Source organism: Mobula hypostoma, chromosome 10 (genome assembly GCF_963921235.1).
Source record: "Mobula hypostoma chromosome 10, sMobHyp1.1, whole genome shotgun sequence".
Lineage (NCBI taxonomy): Eukaryota > Metazoa > Chordata > Chondrichthyes > Myliobatiformes > Myliobatidae > Mobula > Mobula hypostoma.
In genome coordinates, this window is record NC_086106.1 from 31,237,015 (window position 1) to 31,258,540 (window position 21,526).

Consider the following 21,526-nt stretch of genomic DNA (forward strand, 5'->3'; position numbering starts at 1 on the left):
AGCCAGTGTGAGACTTTTGCTGTGGAAACCCATCTCATTGCTATCAGATTGTTTTTTTGATAAAAGTCATTTGATGCTTCATTTAGCAGTAAAGATAATGATTAGGTTTTTTTACATTATGAATGGATTTTGAAGAATCAAGGGGTGGCACTGCATGCTAACAAAGTTTTTGAGAGTGTCATCAGTTTGCCACCTGTCAAATAGAATAAACTGAAAGGACAGAGAGCTCAAAACCAGGACATGTAGATTTAGAATAATGGTACAGAGGGTTTTTGATACAGAAGTTGGTAGGTTTCTGCAAGTCCCTGCAGGAAAGAACAGTTGAGGCAGTAACTCTCGTCATATTTTAATGGTACTTAGACAGATCCTTGAACTTTAACCTGCGGGGAGCATGAACCTAATGTTGGAAAGTGGCATTTTATTTAACAACATGTAAATAGGCTGTATGGCTTTCTTTGTGTCATAACTTTTCAAAGCTTTGTATGTGCAAGATAACACAATTCTCTGAGAAAGGCCTAATGGGTTAGCTGCCTTTTATATTTCTGTCATGTTTTACCTTCCCTCTGTTTCTTCAGAATGATTGCATACAATGTGACAAATCAGCTGTGGCATAGAAACTGTAGATTTAGTACAGTCACATTGCTGTCCTTGGTCCTATTCATCTTGAACGCATCAAGAAACTGTCCAACGTTGCTTTGCCTTCGGATGTCCAGCAGACATGCAACAAATTTTGAACAGGAATGTTCCCCTGGGGCCCTGAGTTCTGATATCAAATATTTTGAGTTGATTCCCATCAGTGGTGGTGAAATTGTTCAAGGCAGCATTTCTACTCGAAGCAATAGGGTTGCTTCAAGTCAGTGGACTGAGCTGTGTTCAAGGACTCATCTGTGGATCTGAATGAATACACACTGGTTGTCATGGACTTTATAAAAACAGTTGTAGACAAGTGTGTCCCAATAAAATTATTCAGAGTCTTCCCCAACCAGAAGCTCTGGATGAACCAAGAGATCTGCAATCTGCTAAGGGCCAGATCAGAGGCATTCAGGTCTGGCGACCAGAAAAGTTACAAAAGGTCCAGGTACAATCTCCAGAAAGCCATCCCATGGGAAAAGTGGCAAATCCAGATGGAACTTGAATCAACAAGCAAAGAATGCTGTACAGTTGTGACACGGTTTAAATGCTATGACCTCTTGTAAAGTAAAATCAAGCGACATAGGCAATAACAGGGCTTTGCTTCCAGATGAGCCTTGCTCACTTTGACCATTAAAACATGCAGGAACCAACACAAACTCCTGATAGTCTTGTGATTTAAGTCTCTGAGGCAGACGTGCAGCATCCTTCAGGAGGGTGAACCCACAAAAAGCATCCAGCCCAGACCAGGTACCTAGTCAAGTATTAAAGACTTGTGCTGATCAAAAGGCTGGAGTGTTCATTGAGATCTTTAACCTCTCGCTTTGGCAGTCTGAGATACCCACCTGCTTTATACCAGTGCCTAAGAAGCTGCTTCAATGACTATCGTCCAGTAGCACTTACATCTACAGTGATGAAGTGTTTTCAGAGTTTGATGATGAAACGTATCAATTCCTGCTTGAGAAGTGATTTGTACCTACTCCAGTTTGCCTACCATTGCAACAGGTCCAGAGCAGATGCCATCTCATTGACTCTTCACTCAACCCTGGAACAACTGGACAGCATAAGGCTCTTTATCAGGATGCTTTTTATCAACTACAGCTTGGCATTTATTATTTATTTATTTATTAGAATATAGCATGGAATGGGTCCTTCCAGCCCTTCGAGACACGCCACCCAGCAATCCCCCGATTTAATCCTAGCGTAATCATGGAACAATTTACAGTGAGCGATTGATCTACCAACTGGATGATGGGAGGAAGCTGGAACACCCGGAAGAAACCCACGGGGTCACAGGGAGAACGTACAAACTCCTTACAGACAGCAGTGAGAATCGAACCCGGGTTGCTGGTACTATAAAATGTTGTGTTAGCTACTATTCTACCATAGCATCCCCTCAAAACTAATCAATCAGCTTCAAGGCCTTGGCTTCAGTACATCCTTTTGCAATTGGTTACTCTATTTCCTCACTTGCAGACCCCAGTCAGTTTGGATTGGCAACATCTCCTCCACAATCTCTATCAGCAATCTCTTACTCAATGTCAGCAAGAACAAGGAGTTGATTATTGACATTAGGAGGAGGAAACCAAAGGTCCATGAGGCAGTCCTCACCGGAGGATTAAAGTTGGAGAGAGTTAGCAACTTTACATTCCTCCGTGTTATCATTTCAGAGGACCCGTCCTGGGCCCAGCATGTGTGCAGTTAAAAAAGAAAGCACGGCAGCACTTCTACTTCCTTAGGAGTTTGCAAAGATTTGGCATAACATCTGAATCCTTGACAAATCTCCATAGATCTGTGGTGGAGGATATATTGACTGGCTGCATCACAGCCTGGTATGGAAATGCCAATGGCCTTAAATGGAAAATTCTACAAAGGTACTTGGTACAGCCCTGTCTATTACGGATAAAGCACTCCCTACCAGTGAGCACTGCTACACGGTGCCTTGTTGCAGGAAAGCAGTATCCACCCAGGACATGCTCTCTTCTCACTGCTGCTATCAGGAAGAAGACACAGGAGCCTCAGGACTCACACCATCAGGTTCAGGAACAATTATTACCCCTCAACCATCAAGCTCTTGAACCAAAGGGGATAAATTCACTCAACTTCACTCTCCTCATCATTGAAATGTACGCAAAACAAATGGACTCACTTTTAAGGGCACCTCATCTCATGTTTTCAATATTGCTTTTTATTCATCATTATTTCTTTCTTTTTGTGTTTGCAAAGTTTGTTGTCTTGCATACAGGTTGAATGTCCAACTGGTGCAGCCTATCATTGATTCTATCATGGATTTATTGAGTATGTGAATGAATCTCAGGGTTGTATATGTTGACATTTATGTCACTTTCAGTCAGTAAGACAAAAGAGCTGATTGTGGAATTCAAGAGGGTAAGATGAGGGAATATGAATCAATCCTCATAGAGGGATCAGAAGTGGAGAGAGTAAGCAATTTCAAGTTCCTGGGTGTCAAGATCTCTGAGGATCTAACCTGGTCTCAAGATATCAATGCAGCTATAAAGAAGGCAAGACAGCAGGTAAATTTCATTAGGAGTTTGAAGAGATTTGGTTTGTCACCTAAAACACTCAAACTTCTGTAGATGTATTGTGGAGAGCATTCTGACAGGCTGCATTACTGTCTGGTATGGGGTGGGGGAGAGCTACTGCACAAGACCGAAAGAAGCTGCAGGAAGTTGTGAAATTAGTCGGCTCCATCTTGGGTACTAGCCTCAATAGTATGCATGACATCCTCAAGGAGTGGTGCATCAGAAAAACAGCATCCATTATCAAGGACCCATCACCCAGGATATGCCTTCTTTTCATTAGGTACCGAAGCCTGAAGGCACACATTCAGCAAATCGGGAACAGTCTCTTCCCTCCTGCCATCCAATTCCTAAAAGGGACATTGGACCCTTAAACACTACCTCTTCTTTATATCGTTTCTGTTTTGCACTATTTTTAATCTAACTGTTTAATATACTTACTGTAATCGATTTATTTTTTTCTCTTTCTATATTATCACGTATTTCATAGTACTGCTGCTAAGTTAACAAATTTCAGGACACATGCCGGTGATAATAAACCTTATTCTAATTCTTTGATGATAAATTTACTTTTAAATTTACCATATTTAAGGGCGAATAAATGCTGAATATAGTGCAAAGCTGCAAACAAATCCAGTAAATAATATTTACTGCAGTGAACTACGTACAGTCAGAGTCGGTATTTCTGTGAATGTGAAAATGATTTCAAACTAATTGTGTTGACAGAGAATGAGTTCCCTGAGTGAGTGTGTTCTGCATTCTCTCAATCGCTGGGAAAGCAATGTCTTTCTGATACGTTGTCAATGTTGATACAATTAACAAAAGTAGTAATTATTTTTAAAGGATTGGGAAATGTTGATGCTCGAAGGGAACCTGCTATACTTGTAAATTCAGAAGTGTGATGGCTGGGTCAATTGGTAAGGCAAATAGTATTTGCTCTTCTTTGTTGCTGGAGAATTTGAGTATAAAAGTAATGACATTGTACAAAATAGGGCATTGGTGAAATTACATCTGGCATATTGTGTACAGCTTAGATCTCCTTAGCTTAAAAAAAAGAGAGATACCTGCTATAGAGTGCACCGAAGGTTAAATAGTCTTGGGTTGAAAGGAATGACATGTAGAGGCATTGAACATATATACAGTGAAGTTTAGAAGGTGATCTTGTTGAAATTTCAAAGATCCTGAGGGAATTTGATCGATGTTGAGTAGATATTTCTCTTTGGGAGACATTTAGAATCAGGAGGCATAGGTTTAGAATATGTGCTTGCTTATAATTCCTTAAATAGTGGGATAATATTTGTTATCTACCGGCCTGTGGGAAGTGGAATAGAAACAGGTCTTTGGGCCTATAAAGTCCATGCCTGTCATGAAGTACTTATCAACACAAATTCCTTTTACAAGCACTTGGTCCCTGCTCATTAGGTAGTTGTGAGAGTACCCACCTTCATCACCCACTCAGGATTTCAATCACCCTCTGGTGAATAAGTACTTTCTCTGATCCCTGTAAACCTGCTATAGACCTCTCCCCTTCAATTTTCAATTTTTTACCTCAATGATGGGGAAAAGTTTCCTATCTTCTCTATCTGTACCCTTCATAGTTTTGTGTGCCTCTGTCAGGTACTCTTTCAGCCTCATCCACCCCAAGATAAAAACAGTCTATCCAGTCTGTCCTTAACTGAAATGCTCCATCCCAGGCAACATCTTGGTAAATCTACTTTGCACCTTTTCCAATACAATCACATCCTTTCGCTAATGTGGTGAAAGAGAACTGTACACTTTACTCCAGATATAGCTGACCAAATGTTTTATAAGCTAATATTATAGCCTTTCTGCTCCAGCTAATGAGGAAACATAGGAAGCATGGTTAGTCAGCTTGTAGGTGATATAAAAAATTGATGGTATTGTTGATAGTAAAGTAATTATTTTGCTATTTTCATTAAGTTCTTTCAAGATCTTTAGCTGTCCACTATTTATGGGAGATGTTTAATGTCTTTTGTGAAGGGAGACAAAATATTTTGTTACTTTCTCTTCCATCTCCATATTAATTACATTTTATCCTATCTATGTAATAAACCAAAATTATTTTAAGCTGCTATTTTCTTTTATGCCCATCTATGGAAGTGTTTACAATCCACTTGCAACTTGCACTCTAGTCAATTCTCAAATTGGAACATAGAACATTACAGCACAGTACAGGCTTTTCAGTTCATGATGTTGTACCAACCTTTTAACCTACTCCAGTATTAATCTAACCCTTCCCTCCTTCATAGCCATCCAAATTTCTATCATCCATGTGCTAATCTAAGAGTTTCTTAGATGTTCCTAACGTATCTGACACTACCACTATCCCTGGTATTCTGATATCTGCACTGTTCCTTTGCAGTCCTGCTGAAGGGTCTTGGTCTAAACAGTGACTATTTATATCCCTCCATTCATGCTGCCTGACCTGCTGATCTCCTCCGCATTTTGAGTCTGTTGCTCAAGATTTCTAGTATAAGACCATAACATATACGAGCAGAATTAGGCCATTTGGTTTATCGAATTTGCTCTGCCATTTTGTCATGGTTGATCTACTTTCCCTCTCAACCCCAATCTGCTGCCTTCACCTGTATCTCTTAATGCCATGACTAATCAAGAATCTATCAACATCTTCCTTAAATATACCTATTGACATCATCTCCACAGCTGCTTGTGGCAATGAATTCCACAGATTCACCATTCTCTGGCTAAAGGGATTCCTTCTCATCTCCGCTCTAAAAGGATGTCTGTCTATTCTGACGCTGTGTCCTGAGATCTTAGAGTTCCCCATAATGGAAAACATCCTCTCCACATACACTCTATTGAAGCCTTTCAACATTTGATAGGTTTTAATGAGGTCACCCCTTATTCTTCTGAAGTCCATTGGGTATTGAATCGAATTGACTTTATTACTTGCATACGTGAGGAGTAAAGATCGTTACATTACGTCTCCATCTAAATGTGCAATTTATATTAATTTTTAATAAATAGTATGTACAGTAAGATATACGACAGAACAGTAAATATAACATAGGAATACAATTGTATCAATGTGAATTAATCAGTCTGATGGCCTTGTGGAAGAAGCTGTCCCGGAGCCCGTTGGTACTGTTATGTACCCCGTAACTGGGTTGCCAAACCAGCAGAAATGGACCACGTGTTGGAGTCTGGTTTCACAGAAACTGATAAAGTTTTATTAAAGAAATAAGTAACACAGTACTCTAATCGTAAGGATATAAATGCAACAGGTTAGCAATGATAAAACACACATGTACACAGAACTAGGGTAATAGGAATCAACCAAGCTCTGTCGCAGTCTAGGGGTAAAATGATCAGTCTCAAGTGATGCAGAGTTCAATTCAGCTTAGTACAGTTCGCAGTAATCACTGTTGTGCCATTGGAGAGAGAGAGAGAATGCAAATTTTGATTCAAACAGACCTTTGATGTTCTTCACAGTTAGCTTTCGGGTGAACCCTTTTATGTCTTCTGTGGTCACCGACTGTGACCCCTCCGTTCTGGATACGACCGTTCTTCCGTGGTGAACCCGGCACCCAGGCAAGGGCGGACACACACACCAAGTTCCCGCCAATCGTCCCTTTTCACCCTGTCAGTCTATGGTTGGTTCCCTCGAACCAGACCTCCAACTCCCACCAATTTGTTGGGGGCACACCGCTCTTCCAGGGTCTCGTTATCTCGTGATCTCGTGGTGTGTGTCGTGCCTTAGCGAACCTGTTCTTTTTATCCCCCTGCTGGGGTGTCGCCTGTCCATCAAACTTCAAACAGTTCAGGTTCAAAGCAATCGGTCTGCCAATATCTGAAATGTGTTTCTTTCTCGTTAATCTCTCTCTTCTCGCTTATTAACATTTTTAATGTTTCTCCTTTGTCTCACTTATCTCTCTCTCATTAGCATCAATCTTCTGATAACTTGGTTTTTCGTCACAGTACTGATTCCCGGATGGTGACAGCTGGAACAGTTTGTGTTTGGGGTAACTTGGGTCCCCAATGATCCTTCGGGCCCTTTTTACACACCTGTCTTTGTAAATGTCCTGAATAGTGGGAAGTTCACATCTACAGATGTGCTGAGCTGTCTGCAGCATTCTCTGCAGAGTCCTATGATTGAGGGAAGTTCAGTTTCCATACCAGCCAGTGATGCGGCCAGTCAGGATGCTCTCAGTTGTGCCCCTGTAGAAAGTCCTTAGGATCTGGGGGCCCATACCAAACTTCTTCAACAGTCTGAGGTGAAAAAGGCACTGTTGTGCTTTTTTTCACCACACAGCCAGTATGTACAGACTACATGAGACACTCGGTGATGTGTATCCCGAGGAACTTAAAGCTGTTCACCCTCTCAACCCCAGATCCATTGATGTCAATAGAGCTTAGCCCGTCTCCATTCCCCCTGTAGTGCACAACCAGCTCCTTTGTTTTTGCGACATTGAGGGAGAGGTTGTTTTCTTGACACCACTGTGTCAGAGTGATGACTTCTTCTTCTCTGTAGGCTGCCTCATTATTGTTTGAGATAAGGCCAATCAGTGTAGTGTCGTCAGCGAATTTAATTAGCAGATTGGAGCTGTGAGTGGCAATACAGTCATGAGTATGCAGAGAGTAAAGGAGGGGGCTTAGTACACAGCCCTGAGGGGCACCTGTGTTGAGGGTTAGAGGGGCCGAGGTGAGGGAGCCTATTCTTACCACCTGCTGGCAATCTGACAAGAAGTGCAGGATCCAGCTGCACAAGGCAGGGTGAAATCCGAGGACTCTGAGCTTCTTGTTGAGCCCGGAGGGAATTATGATGTTGAATGCTGAACTGTTGTCCAAGAGCAGCATTTTCACATAAGCACCCTCCTTCTCCAGATGTGTAAGGACAGTGTGTAGAGCTGTGGCTATTGCGTCATCTGTTGACCGGTTGTGTCGGTAGGTGAATTGTAGGAGGGTCCAGTGTGGGAGGCATCATGCTGTAGGTGTATTCCTTGACCAGCTTCTCAAAGCATTTGTTTATTATTGAGGTGAATATGATAGTATGCCAGTTGTTCAGACATGTTATCTTGGTCTTTTTAGGTGAAGGGACAATGGTGGATGTTTTGAAGCAGGTGGGCACACCACACTGGAAGAGGGAGAGATTAAAAATTTCTGTAAACACACCTACTCATTGGAAACACCTACGTACTTCAGTCTCAAAGGTGACCAAGGTGCAGGTCTCTTCAGCTGCTTTCTTTGGGGTCTCAGTGTTGCCAATATTAAACCAAGCGTAAAAAAGATTTAGCTCATCTGAGAGAGAGGCAGTGATGTTGGAAACACCACTGTGTTTAGCTTTGAAGTCTGCGATGGTGTGCAGACCTTGCCATAAACTGTGTGCGTTGTTGGTGGAGAGTTGGATCTGGATCTTTTCCCTGTATTGTCGCCCAGAGATGTCAAACACTCCACCTTTCAATCCCTGAATCATTTTCATGAACCTCCATTGAACCCTGTCCAATGTCACTGCAGCTTTTCTTAGATAAGGGGCCCAAAATTGCTCAGAATACTCTGAGGCCTCATCAGAGCTTTATAAAGTCTCAACATTACAACCTTGCTCTGTATTCTTGTCATCTTGAAATGATTGCTAACATCACATTTGCCCTTCCTCACCAACAACTCAACCTGCAAATGAACATTTAGGGAAAACTCCACGAGGACTCCCAAGTCCCTTAGCACTTCAGAAATTTTAATTTCTGTTTAGCAAATAGTCTACACTTTTATGTCTTATATAAAACTGCATAATCATACACTTCCCTACATTGTATTCCATTTGCCATTTCTTTGTCCATTCTCCTAATCTGTCTAAATTTTTCTGTAGCCCATCTGATTCCTCAAAACTACCTTCTCCTCCACCTATCTTTACCTTTTGTTGTTTTTTAAAAAAATTTCTCAGCTTCTGTATCTGCAGAATCTCTCGTGACTCTGATTTGTTGTTAATGTATTTCTCTGGCATTACAATAGCGAAGTAGTGACAGGCGCTGCTCAATGCAACTTTGCAGAAGGTCGATTGCCCAGATCCCCAGAGCCTGACGTCAGACGTGACGTCACCGACAGTGGGCGGAGGGTTGGAGCAGAGCGCCGGGCCGCGGGGCCGCGATGCCGCGATGCCAAGGAGCGGTTCCCGACCGGGGAGAGAGACGGTACGGGCGCCACAAGCGTCGCGGTGAGGATAAACCCTCCCCAGCCCCGTCCCTGACCAACCTCCCCGAGCTGCCGCCGGCCTAAAATGTGCACGGCAGCGCTTGTGTATCGGTGGTGTGGAGCGGTCACTCGCACCCGTGTAATTGTGATCGACGAGGCAGCCATTGATTCCACAGTAACACACACAGAATCCCAAAGGTACAGTACTCAGTAGGCCAGAAAAGGGTAAACGGTCGACGTTTAGTGCCAAGACCCTTCATCAGGACTGGGAAGAAAAGAGATGATGTCAGCTTAAGATGGGGGGGGGTTGGAGGGGAGGGGGTTGGAGAGGAAGAAGTTACAGGGTATTAGGTTATAGGTGAAACCGGGAGGGGTAGAGTAAAGAGCCAGAAAGTCGATTGGTGTACAAGATAAAGGTCTGGAGAAGGGGGAATCTGATAGAGGACAGAAAGCAGGCATCCCACCCTGCAAAAGCACCATCAATTTGCGGGAGACTTCCGGGAGAGGTGGGATGTCTGCAATAGAGTAGCTCCTTAGCGGCCGGCCAGCTAGTTTAAATAACGTTAGCTATGTTAATGAACGAATGACACCTGTTAAGCTCACCTCAACACGTCCCTTTTACAGTCTTAACCCACCATGGGCAAGAGAAAAGTCACTGTTGCAAACAGTGCAGTGAGCAACACTGTCATTATTTTGACCCCTATGAGGCAGGGGTACACTTTAGTGTAGTCTGGGGTGACGTACGTTTTATATATTTTTTTGGAACACTCTGCCATGGCGCGCGCTCTCTCTCTCTCTCTCTCTCTCTCTCTCTCTCTCTCTCTCTCTCTCTCTCTCTCTCTCTGTCTCTCTCTCTCTCTCTCTCTCTCTCTGTCTCGGGGTCGCTCGTGCGCTCTCGCTTTCTCTCTCGCTCGCTCTCTTGCTTGCTTTCGCTCTCTCGCCTGCGCTCTCTCTCTCGTGGTCTCTCTCACGCTCTCTCTTGCTTTCTCTCGCTTGCTCTTAAAAAAAATTGATTTCCGTGATATTGTATATCATTTGTGGGCATCAGAGAGCCACTATTCATATGCGGGAGGAGCACGGGGGGCGGGGTGGTGAAGGGTAGGTAAGGAAATGAGGTGTGAGAGAGAACAATGTGAATGAGGCAATTACCGCAAGTTTGAAAAATCGATGTACATGCCATCAGGTTGGAGGCTACCCAGATGGAATATAGGGTGCTGCTACTCCAACCTGAGTATGGCCTCATCATTGGAGGAGGCCATGGACTGACATATGAGATTGGGAAGTAGAATTGAAAAGGCTGACCACCGGGAGATCCAGCTTTTTCTTGTTGACAGAGAATAGGTGCTCAGCAAAGCGGTTTCCCAATCTACGATTCTGCTTCCCATTTCCATTTCAATATGTTAGTCCATGGCCACCTCTACTGCTGCAATGAGGCCACAGTCAGGTTGGAGTATCAGCGCCTTGTATTCCGTCAGGGTCGTCTCCAACCTCATGGCATGAACATTAATTTCTCCAACATCCGGTAATTCTCTCTCCCCCCACCGCTTCACCATTTCCCTCTCTCACCTTATCTCCATACCTGCCCATCACCACCTGCTGGTGATCTGCCACCTTCTTTCTTTCATGGCCTTCTGTCCTCTCCTATCAGATTCCCCTTTATCTCTTTCACCAATCAACTTCCCCGCTCCTAACTTCACACCTCACCCTCTCACAGTTTCACCTACTACCTTGTACCTCTTTCTCTGCCCCCCCCCACCTTCTTACTCTGACCTCATCCCTGTTTTCCAGTCCTTATGAGGGGTCTTAGCCCGAAACATCAATTGTTTGCTCTTTTCCATAGATGCTGCCTGGCCTGCTGAGTTCCTCCAGCGTTTTGTGTGTATTACTTTGATTTCCAGCATCTGCAGATTTTCTCTTGTTCATCGATTCCACAACACCTGGTGCACCAGCAGATGAACTGAGAGCCGGTGGTGTGGCTTCCAAAGCCTGCCAAGCTCTCCAGTCCTAAATGTGGGCATGCAGTGGAATTCAGACTGGATAAATAGGAACTGAGTTACACTCCAGTAAATAAAACTAATCTCTGATCTCACTGCTGATTATAACAGATGATGCAAGAACAATTGCCTTTTTAACTCTGGTAGGTGAGGACAATAAAACTTTGTGAAGAATAAAACAATGTAGTTTTAGTGTATGTACAGTAGTTGGCATGTATTTGGCAAAAAGTTCATTTTCTGTGTATCACTATGATTCCAACATAGAGTTATGATAAGAAAATGATGATTGACCGTTTTTTTAAGTTTGTTGGTGCTGTGACTGGAAAAGGATGGATATAGTATGTTTGAACTTTCAGAAGGACTTTGAAAGGTGTCACACAAAGTTACGGAATAAAATTAGGATGACACAGTTGTGCATCATCATAACGCCATCACAACATCAGTGATCAGGGTTCAATTCCTGTCACTGTAAGGAGTTTATGTGTTCTCCGTGACTGTGTGGGTTTTCTCTGGGTGCAGTTTTTTAAGTTGATTACTCATGGGTGTAATTGGGCTTTAAGGGCTGTACCTCCTGTTACTGTATGGTATCTCCAAAAAAAATAAAAATGAGGGGTTGGCGGTACAGTATTCTTAAGGTGGTTAAAGGCTAGAAATCCCATTATGATAGTAACCTCCCTGTTTGCTGGAGAGATTGTGGAAATCAAAATGCAAACTATTATCATATTTTCTGGGAATGCCCCGTTATCAAAGACTATTGGAGTGGGATACATAATGCCCTACGAGACAACTTTAAATGTGAAATACCCTTAGAAAGTAAGACCATATATTTTGGGTATATACCTCAAAAATGGTTGAAAGGAGATAAATATTTAATGAATATACTGCTGATGGCTGGTAAAAAGACCCTTACCAGGAAATGGTTATCACAGGAGAGCCCAACTTTAAGTGTATGGATGGAAGTTACAATGGACATTTACAAAATGGAGAAGATAACAGCATCTGTTAATCGTCAGTTGGAGCAATTTGATTCATACTGGGAAAAATGGTTTAACTACATAACACCTCATAGGCCTGATTTTATTCTCACAAGTCAATGAATATGTTGTAAAAAAAACATTCCCTACTCTGTACATAGTTTTCTTCTTTCCATTGTTCTTTCTTTCCTCTCCTTTCTATAAGTGTATCAGGTAAATATTATGTGGAGATTTGTGACAAATATGATTCTATGATAAATATGTACAGTAGCTGAAGAATCTTATGGAATTGTTTGTTTGATGATGAACTTCAATAAAAAATATATTACAAAAAATGGTGGTTAAAGGCTGATTCCGCCTCTACCGCCCAACAGAAACGAGCCGCCTCTTTCTTGGTAAGATCAATCAGGGAGCAGCCAACATTTCTAATAAATCCCCTATAAAAGTTCGCAAACCCCGAGAATCTCTGAACCTGCTTGACAGAGGTGTGAGCGGCCAGTCCCGAACGGCACAGTTTTATCTAGATCCATGAACAGGTCTCCCTGGGAACTAACAAATCCTAAAACGGAGACTGTACGAACATGTAAATTCTTTATCTTGACAAATGCATTGTTCGCTAATAAACACCGAAGGACCTGCCAAACATGGGATACCTGTTCCTGGCAAGAACTTGAATTTAAAAAATCAAAATATCGTCCAAGTACACAGAGTCAAACTTGTTTAACATCGCCCTCAGGACATCACTGATGAACGCCTGAGAAACTGCCGGGGCGTTATTAAGCCCAAAAGGGCATAACTAGGTATTCATAATGCCCGGTGGGGTATAGAACGCTGCCTTCTATTTATCTCGCCGTGGAGTCAGAATTAAATTACAGGCATTCCTGTGATCCATTTAGTGAAAACTTTGGCCCCCTGCAATAAATCAAAGGCTGATTTCGTTCATGGCAAGGGGTAATGATTTTACCAGTAACCTTGTTAAGATCTTGTTAAAATCAATACACGGTCTCAAGCTGCCCGTCCTTCTTGGTTACGAAGAAAATCCCCCGCCCCTGTAGGAGAAGTGGAAGGTGCGATAAACCCCGCTGCTAACGCCTCCTTGAGGTAATCGTCCACAGCCCGTCTCTCAGGAGCAGCTAGAGAAAGAACAGTCTGCCTCGGGAAGGGCAGGAGCCCGGCAGTAACGCAATGGCGGATCATAATTACGACGGGGTGACAGCGAGGTAGCCTTTTTTTATTTCGCTAACAGCTCCTAGGAGATCTGAGTTTCAGGTCATCTCATTATGACCTAACTCAAGACGGTGGGATTGAGGTTCAGGGGTCTTCATTTTGGTCTCTGGGGGTCAGGACACATCCTCGCACTTCTGGGAACCCGGCGAGAAACACACATTCTGGCACGCAGGGGCCCAATGAATAATAACTCCCCGGGACCAATCAATCACAGGGACACCTTGGGTACCCAGGAATAAGAGGGATCTAACCAAGTGAAACTTTAATGTCCCACGGTGATTGCGTATCCTGAGGCCGAACCTCCGGAAATGTAGCAAACCGGCTCCGCACCGTCCAAGGCACTGGCGACGAGAATATGATCAAGCTCAGAGAGAGGGGCCCCATTTGTCGTGCGACCCCACAGTTACCCGCTGAACCCGAGTCACCAAATGCTCGAATGTGAAACTCCACAACAAACAAGAGTGTATATGTAACCCCCGGGGAAGTACTAATGGGACACGCCCCAGGGACTGTCACTCTCCCCTGGAGTTTCCCGACCTCCTGGGTGAAATAGCCCGATAATGCCCCAGCCCCCACACAGTATAAGTAACGTCTCTCCTTAAATTTTCGGCCGCGACCAGCAACCGAGAGCCGTGTTCTGCGCAAATGCATTAGTTCCACGGCGTCAGGTGAGTAGGTCGGCGAAGGACCTGCGGGAGGAAATGGTGAGGTTGGAGGAGGGCGAGGGCAAGAAGGATAGAAGCCGGGGGATCTGCTGACGCCGCTTTGTCAGGTGCATGGCCAAATCGATCGGGTCCGGTGTCGGATTGCGAGCTGCCAGTTCATCTTTTAAATTATTGCTGAGCTCGTTGTAGAACACGCCACCACAGCTTGGCTGTTCCACCCACTCCCTGGAGCCAAAGTTCTGAATTCACCACGCTTCTCGGCCGCTGTCTTACGCCAAGAAGACTTGCAGCCGACTGCTGCATACTGATGTGGTGATTTAGGGCGTCGATAAATGGACCAATAAAGGAGCATTCGGGTCCTCTCCCTCTCCCACACCTTGCTGTTGCCCATTCCAGAGCTTTAACGGAGGGGAGGGAAAGAATGCAAACCAATTTACTTCGTTCGGTAGGAAACCTGTGCGGCAGGGCATCCAATCGAACCTTAGAGAACACTAGGTTATAAACCCGGGGCACAAAAGACTCCCGTCAAAGCCCTCTGGAGTAGGCAGACATAGGGAGGTATCGACACTCTTTCCCCAGAGGTCGAGGCATACCTGACCCCTGAGCTTTTAGAATTTCCTCGATGGCCGATAGAGACATGGTCATTGTGTGCAGCTGCTGCTCGTGCCTACTGACCGCGGCACTCTGCTTTGCCAGATCAGATCGCACGTCGTATCCTGCTGAGCTCATTCTCCCGGTTCGGTCGTACTGTAAAGATAATTAGGATCGGTACGTCGCATCCGGAGTTTCTCCGGTTAGCAAACGATTTCCCTCCACGCCTCTCTGTCGTAGAGGGGAACCGCGTACGAGGCAAGTTACAGCAGTGGTTTGCATTGCCTTCTGCCGGGAGAGTTTCCAAAGAGATCACCAGCTCGTAACCCAGCACGGATGGAAAGCGTGCGGGGGAGTCGGCTGGATTCGAACTCGGGACCTTTCGTCCCGAAGTCTGGCACTGATGATAACTAGCGAACTCAAATGCAACATTCAAGGAGACTTTGGCAACTCGAATAAAACTCGGAAACTAATAAAAACTCAGGCAAACAATGAACAGAAATTTCTGACAATACACAGGAGAGCTCGGTCTGAGTTCCACCCGAGAAAGAAGCACAGCGATCCAACAAAGAGGAGTTTGCATGCCCCCTCCCTCCGAAATGTACCCTGAAGCACGTAGGAATTACAGACATTGACAATACCATGCTAATTAAATTAACCCAGATTGAATCCAAGTGATAAAAACAAAGAGCTAAACAACGCCCATGATATCAAATGAGATACCCAGAGAACAAAGTGAAAAATCAGGGCTTAGTGCAAAGACAAACACTTAAACACTAAACAGTCCAAGGCATATCCACAAGTTGACATTGAGGAAATACAAACCATAGTCAGTGACAGAGAAAAAAAATCTAATTGTGACATTGGAACTCATTTCGTTGACTGCAATGTTGTCCTATCACCAACCTCTCCTTGCCAGCAGCCTTACTACACACTGCCTCTGCTTGTAAGATAACTACCCCACCCTGTCACTCTGGTTCCCAACCCGTGCCAAATTATGTGAAACCTTTCTGAACAGCTCGAGCAAACCTGCCCGGAAGGACAGATTCCTGCTATTCACTATTACTAATCAAGACCCAACAAACTCTGCTTTAAAATTGCTGGCAATAACTTCCAAAGATTCACCACCTTCTGGCTCAAGGAAGTCCTCCCCATCTCTGTTCTAAAGGGACGTCCACCCATTCTGAAGCTGCACCTTCTAGTCCGACACTCCCCCATGACAGGAAATATCCTTTACACATCCACTCTGTATTCAGTAGGTTTCAATGAGATCCTTCCTCCCCCGCCCCATTCTTTGAAAATGCGACAAATACAGGCCCAGAGGCATCAAATGCTCCTCAAACGTTGACGTATTCAGTCCTGGAATTATTCTCGTACACCTCCTCCGGACACTATCCAATGCCAGCACGTCTTTTCTTAGAGAAATGGCTCAGAATGGCTCTCAGTATTCCAAGTGCTGCCTAACCAACGCCTTACAAAGCCTCAGCATTACATCCTTCTTCTTATATTCTTCCCTCTGGAAATAAATGCTAACATTCCATTTGCCTTCCTTACCACCGGCTCAACCTGCAAGTGAACCTTCAGGGAATCATGCAGGACTGCCAAGTTCATTTACACCTCTGATTGCTGAATTTTCTCCCCGTTTAGAAATTAGTCTACACACTTACTCCTTCTACCAATGAGCATGACCATACACTTCCCTACGTTATATTCCATCTGCCACATCTTGGGCCATTCTCCTAACCTGTCCAAATCCTTCTGGTTTCTCAAAACTACCCGCTTCCTTGAAACGACCTGCCCCTCCACCCAACACCACACAGACAGTGAGAGGTGAAAAGCAGGGATGGACTTGAAAGAAATCTTGTGGAACAGAAACATGGGCAGGGACCAGCTGGACTGTGTTGGGTCCTAACTGTACACTGGGTGTGTTGTAGATCAACTAAGTACCCGAGACAGTGTTTAAAATAGAATTCATTTATTTGTTTCAGATCCAGAATATTAAACTCCAATCCCATTAAATAAGAAACACTTCCCATCCCAATCACTGGGGCGCAGACATGGTTTGATGAGAGCAAAATAATTAGTCTGACACCTACAATCGCTTTTGAATGTGTCTGTGGACTCAGAAACTGTGACGGTTAAATATCCAGCAGGCTGCTTATTTAAGCACTTTCCCAAGTGTGAACCCGGTAGTGCGTCACAAGGTTGGACGACTGAGTGAATCCCTTCCCACATTCAGAGCAGGTGAATGGTCTCTCCCCACTGTGAACTCGCTGATGTGTCATCAGCTGAGATGACTGAGAGAATCCCTTCCCACACGTGGAACAGATGAATGGCCTCTCCCTAGTGTGAACTCGCTGGTGTGCCAGTAGGTTAGATAACTGAGTGAATCCCTTCCCACATTCAGAGCACGTGAATGGTCTCTCCCCCGTGTGAATTCGCTGGTGTCTCAGAAGAGAAGATGACAGAGTAAATCCCTTCCCACATTCAGAGCAGCTGAATGGCCTCTCCCCACTGTGACTTCTTCGCTGGTGTGTCTGTAAGTCAGATGACTGAGTAAATCCCCTCCCACATTCAGAGCAGGTGAAAGGTCGCTCCCCAGTGTGAACTCGCTGGTGGATCTGCAGCTGAGCTGACCGAGTGAACCCTTTCTCACAAATGGAACAAGTGAACGGGTTCTCTCCAGTGTGACCTCGCTGGTGTCTTATCAGATGAGTTGACCGAGTGAATCCCTTCCCACACACAGAACAGACAAATGGGCTCTCTCTGGTATGAACTCGCTGGTGTGCCAGAAGGCTCGATGACCGAGTAAACCCCTTCCCACATTCAGAGCAGGTGAACGGTCTCTCCCCAGTGTGAACTCGCTGGTGTGCTAGTAGGTTAACTGACTGAGTAAATCCCCTCCCACATTCAGAGCAGGTGAACGGTCTCTCCCCAGTGTGAACTCGTTGGTGTGCCAGCAGGTGTGATGACCGAGAAAATCCCTTCCCACATTCAGAGCAGGTGAATGGACTCTCCCCAGTGTGAACTCGTTCGTGTGCCAGTAGGTTAGATGACTGAGTGAATCCCTTCCCACATTCAGAGCAGGTGAACGGTCTCTCCCCAGTGTGAACTGGCTGGTGCCTCATCAGCTGAGTTGAAGTCGAGAATCCCCTCCCACACACCGAGCAGATGAACGGTCTCTCCCCAGAGTGAACTCGCTGGTGTGCCAGCAGGTTAGACGACTCAGTAAATCCCTTCCCACATTCAGAGCAGGTGAACGGTCTCTCCCCAGTGTGAACTCGCTGGTGTGCCAGTAGATGAGATGGCCGAGTGAATCCCTTCCCACATTCAGCGCAGGTGAACGGCCTCTCCCCAGTGTGAACACGCTGGTGACTGATCAGCTGGGCACACTGAGAGAATCCCTTCCCACACACGGCGCAGGTGAATGGCCCCTCCATGATTTGAACTCACTGGCGTACAAGGAAATATCTGGTCACTCCTTCAATGACTTGAAGATACAGGTAGGTTCATCCAAATCTCACCCCGACACTGAACACGTGTTCGGATTCTCCTTGCTGTGACTGTTGTGCTGTCTTCTCAAGCATCTCCTCCTCTACATTCAGAGACTGATTGTTTTCAAATGCTGGTGAGCTGACAAAGACAGCAGAACTGACGTGTTTTTGTTTTCAAGATCCCCATTCAGAAATTCTTTGCTGTTTTCAACCTGTAAGAAGATTTTACAAAAGACATCAATGGGTGAAGGATAGCATTGCCAATCAAATAATTGAGCTCTAACATTATACTGCTGCAACAAAGTTCAACCCAAGATGGAGGAACAAATCCTCATTGTCTAACTGGGCATGGTTTGGGAATTCCAACTGACAACTAAATTCTTCCTTCAGTTAGTCCTGATGAAGGGTCTCGGCCTGAAATGCTGACTGCACCTCTTCCTAGAGATGCTGCCTGGCCTGCTGCGTTCACCAGCAACTTTTATGTGTGTTGCTTGAATTTCCAGCATCTGCAGAATTCCTGTTGTTGACAACTAAATTCTCTATCTTTCTGTCTATATCCGAATGGACATTTCTGCCTGTTGTCAATCTGTGACTTGGCTCAGTTTGTCTCTCCCAGTCAGTATTATTTCAGGTTCTGGTCATGTCCCACAGAGCTACAAAGAGCACATGATATTACATGGCCGCTCTGGAGACTTTCCAAGTACTCAAACCCCCCTCCCCCACCAGTGTGAGTGCTACAGGTCACTGGTTACCCCAGATAAAGGTGTCTGATATCAGTCTGTTCCCAGAGAGAATGGGACGAAACATGCTCTCACGGGTAGAAAGATCCAGAACCAGGAGAGGTAGAAAATTGGTGATTTGCTGAAGAACCAAAGTGAATGCAAGGGTTTTGTTTTCTATTCTATTCAGCACTAATTGACATTTTAATTGGATGAACGGAGCACCAGCAACACACAAAAAGCCAGAGGAATTCAGCAGGCCAGGCAGCATCTATGGAAAGGAATAACCAGTCAACATTTCAGGCCTAGACCCTTCATCAGGACTGGAAAAAAAGCTGAGGTCAGAGCAGGAAGGCCATTGGGGGGGGGGGTGGGAATGGCAGGATGGGAGGAAGGAGTACAAGGTGGTAGGTGATAGCTGAAACCAGAACAAGGAAAGTGGGAAATCTGACAAGAAAGGACAGAAGACATGAAATAAAAGGAAGGGGGTGAGCATCAGAGGGAGGTTATGGGCAAATAAGAAGGGAAAGTGTAAGAGAAAAACAAGAATGAAGAATGGTGAAATGGGGGGGGGGGATGATTCCCGGAATTTCAGGAAAGCAACGTTCATGCCCACACTCCTCCAACCTCAGTGTGGCCTCAACACGGCAGTAGAGGAGGCCATGGACTGACGTATGGGATTTGGAAGTAGAATTGGAAAGGCTGGCCACTGGGAGATCCAGCTTTTTCTTGCTGAGAGTGCACAGGTGCTTGGTCAAACGGTTTCCCAATCTACGTCAGGTCTCACCGACATACAGGAGGCCACACCAGAAGTACCGGACACAGTGCATGACCCCAACAGACCTTTCATTCACTGGTGAAGTGTCACCTCACCTGGAAGGACTGTTTGGGGCCCTGTATGGTAGTGAGGGAGGTGTAGCATTTGATCCACTTGCAAGGATAAGTGCCAGGAAGGAGATCAGTGAAGAGGGACGATTGGAGAGGGAGTTGAGTAGGGAGCGATCCCTGCGGAAAGACTAAAGTGGGATGGGGGAGGTGGTGGTTAGGGAAAGATGTGCTTTGTGGTGTGATCCCATTGGGGATGTCGGAAGTTATGGAGAATTGCACTGGGAGCGGAGGCTTAACTAAGCACGTTATTTTCCAAGAAGTTCTATAACCGTGACTAACTCAATTTCTGTTCCGTTTCAAATTCGATTCAGATTGCTGAAGCTCGGCTGTGTCTGGGAGATTCAACTGTTCCCATTCCCTCGGTCTGCGTTTCCAAACACACCACGTGAACTGAGGGGAAATCCTAGCCAGAAGTACCTGTCGCAGAGCTACGCAGGAGCCGAGAAATAGCGCTCAGCACCTGGGGCCCGGGTGCGAATCGTGGGAAAGAGAGTGAGGGAAACGAGCAGGACCGTTCCGGGGTTCAGAGCCACGGTGTGTCCGGCGACCGTAGCAACTGTCCCTCAGTCAGGCTGCGGACGCGGGTGCTGATGTAACCCCGTCCGAGCCCCGCTCCTACCTGCCGCGAAGTTCCAGAGTCTTTTGTCCACTGTGCGCATGCGTGATTTTGGCGGTCTGTGACCTCAGCCCATGCGCAGTGTGATCGGCGGGTCTCTGCCAGCGAATTCTGATGCGCTGAGCCTTCTGGGTATGCAAGGTGCCATTTATTGTGTAAAAAAAAGCGCTGATACCCCTCTCCCAGAAACTTTAAATCCAGTCAATGCTTTTATGTGAAGAGCTCAGCAGCTACCTTAACAAGCTCCCATAAACAATATACTCGATATCAACAGGTATTCCGTATTTTAAGGGACAAAGTCCACACACAAATGCAGGTATAAAACCAAAACACAAGAAATTCTGCAGATGCTGGAAATATAGACCACAGCAGGCCAGTTAGCATCTACATAGAGGAATAAACAGTCGATGCTTCAGGCCGAAATCCTTCTCCAGTCCTGAAATATCATAGAACCATAGAACCATAGAACATTACAGCACAGAAACAGGCATTTTGGCCCTTCTTGGCTGTGCTGAACCATATTTCTGCCTCGTCCCACTAATCTGGACGATATCCCTCCATGCACCTCTCATCCATGTACCTGTCCAAGTTTTTCTTAAATGTTAAAAGTGAGCCCACATTTACCACTTCACCTGGCAGCTCATTCCATACTCCCACCACTCTCTGTGTGAAGAAGCCCCCCCCCATGTTCTTTTTAAACTTTCCCCCCTTCACCCTTTTCGCTCCACTGATGCTGCCTCGCTGCTGAGTTCATCCAGCATTTTGTAGGAATAAACTTTTTTTTGTTCCAGTCAATCAGTTTCCCAATGTTGCCGATCTTTCATTTGCAATGACATCCTCCTGGTCTTATTCCTTCCTCCTCTCCGTAGCCCCAAGCCCTGCCTTGCGCTGGCCCCTGTTTGCTTCCCGATCCTGCTCCGTTGAAGATTTACCGACCGTTTCTTCTCATACTGTGGAGGGGACCGGTGTATTGCAGCCACCCAGCTGTGTGAGACAGAGGCCATTGAAATCAGTGAAATT

The 21,526-nt window shown here is 45.2% G+C and overlaps 1 protein-coding gene across 2 annotated transcripts; it reads right to left on the bottom strand.

Moving 5' to 3' along the window:
- Window positions 1-16,786: 16,786 nt before the first annotated feature.
- Window positions 16,787-20,538, bottom strand: LOC134352797 (zinc finger protein 84-like). 2 transcript variants are annotated; one of them, XM_063060270.1, is made up of 2 exons: window positions 20,510-20,538; window positions 16,787-18,495 (listed from the first exon to the last, which is right to left on the bottom strand). In XM_063060270.1, the coding sequence occupies exon 2, from the start codon at window positions 18,227-18,229 to the stop codon at window positions 16,952-16,954; it is 1,278 nt and encodes a 425-aa protein (XP_062916340.1). In that variant the 5' UTR covers window positions 18,230-18,495; window positions 20,510-20,538; the 3' UTR covers window positions 16,787-16,951. The 2 variants fall into 2 exon arrangements, with proteins under 2 accessions (XP_062916340.1, XP_062916341.1); XM_063060271.1 differs by lacking the exon at window positions 20,510-20,538 and adding an exon at window positions 20,308-20,444.
- Window positions 20,539-21,526: the final 988 nt, after the last annotated feature.

What these genes read in the sequence shown, in the direction of transcription:
- LOC134352797 (XM_063060270.1), bottom strand. Translation starts at nt 18,229, where the DNA reads ATGGAGGGGCCATTCACCTGCGCCGTGTGTGGGAAGGGATTCTCTCAG.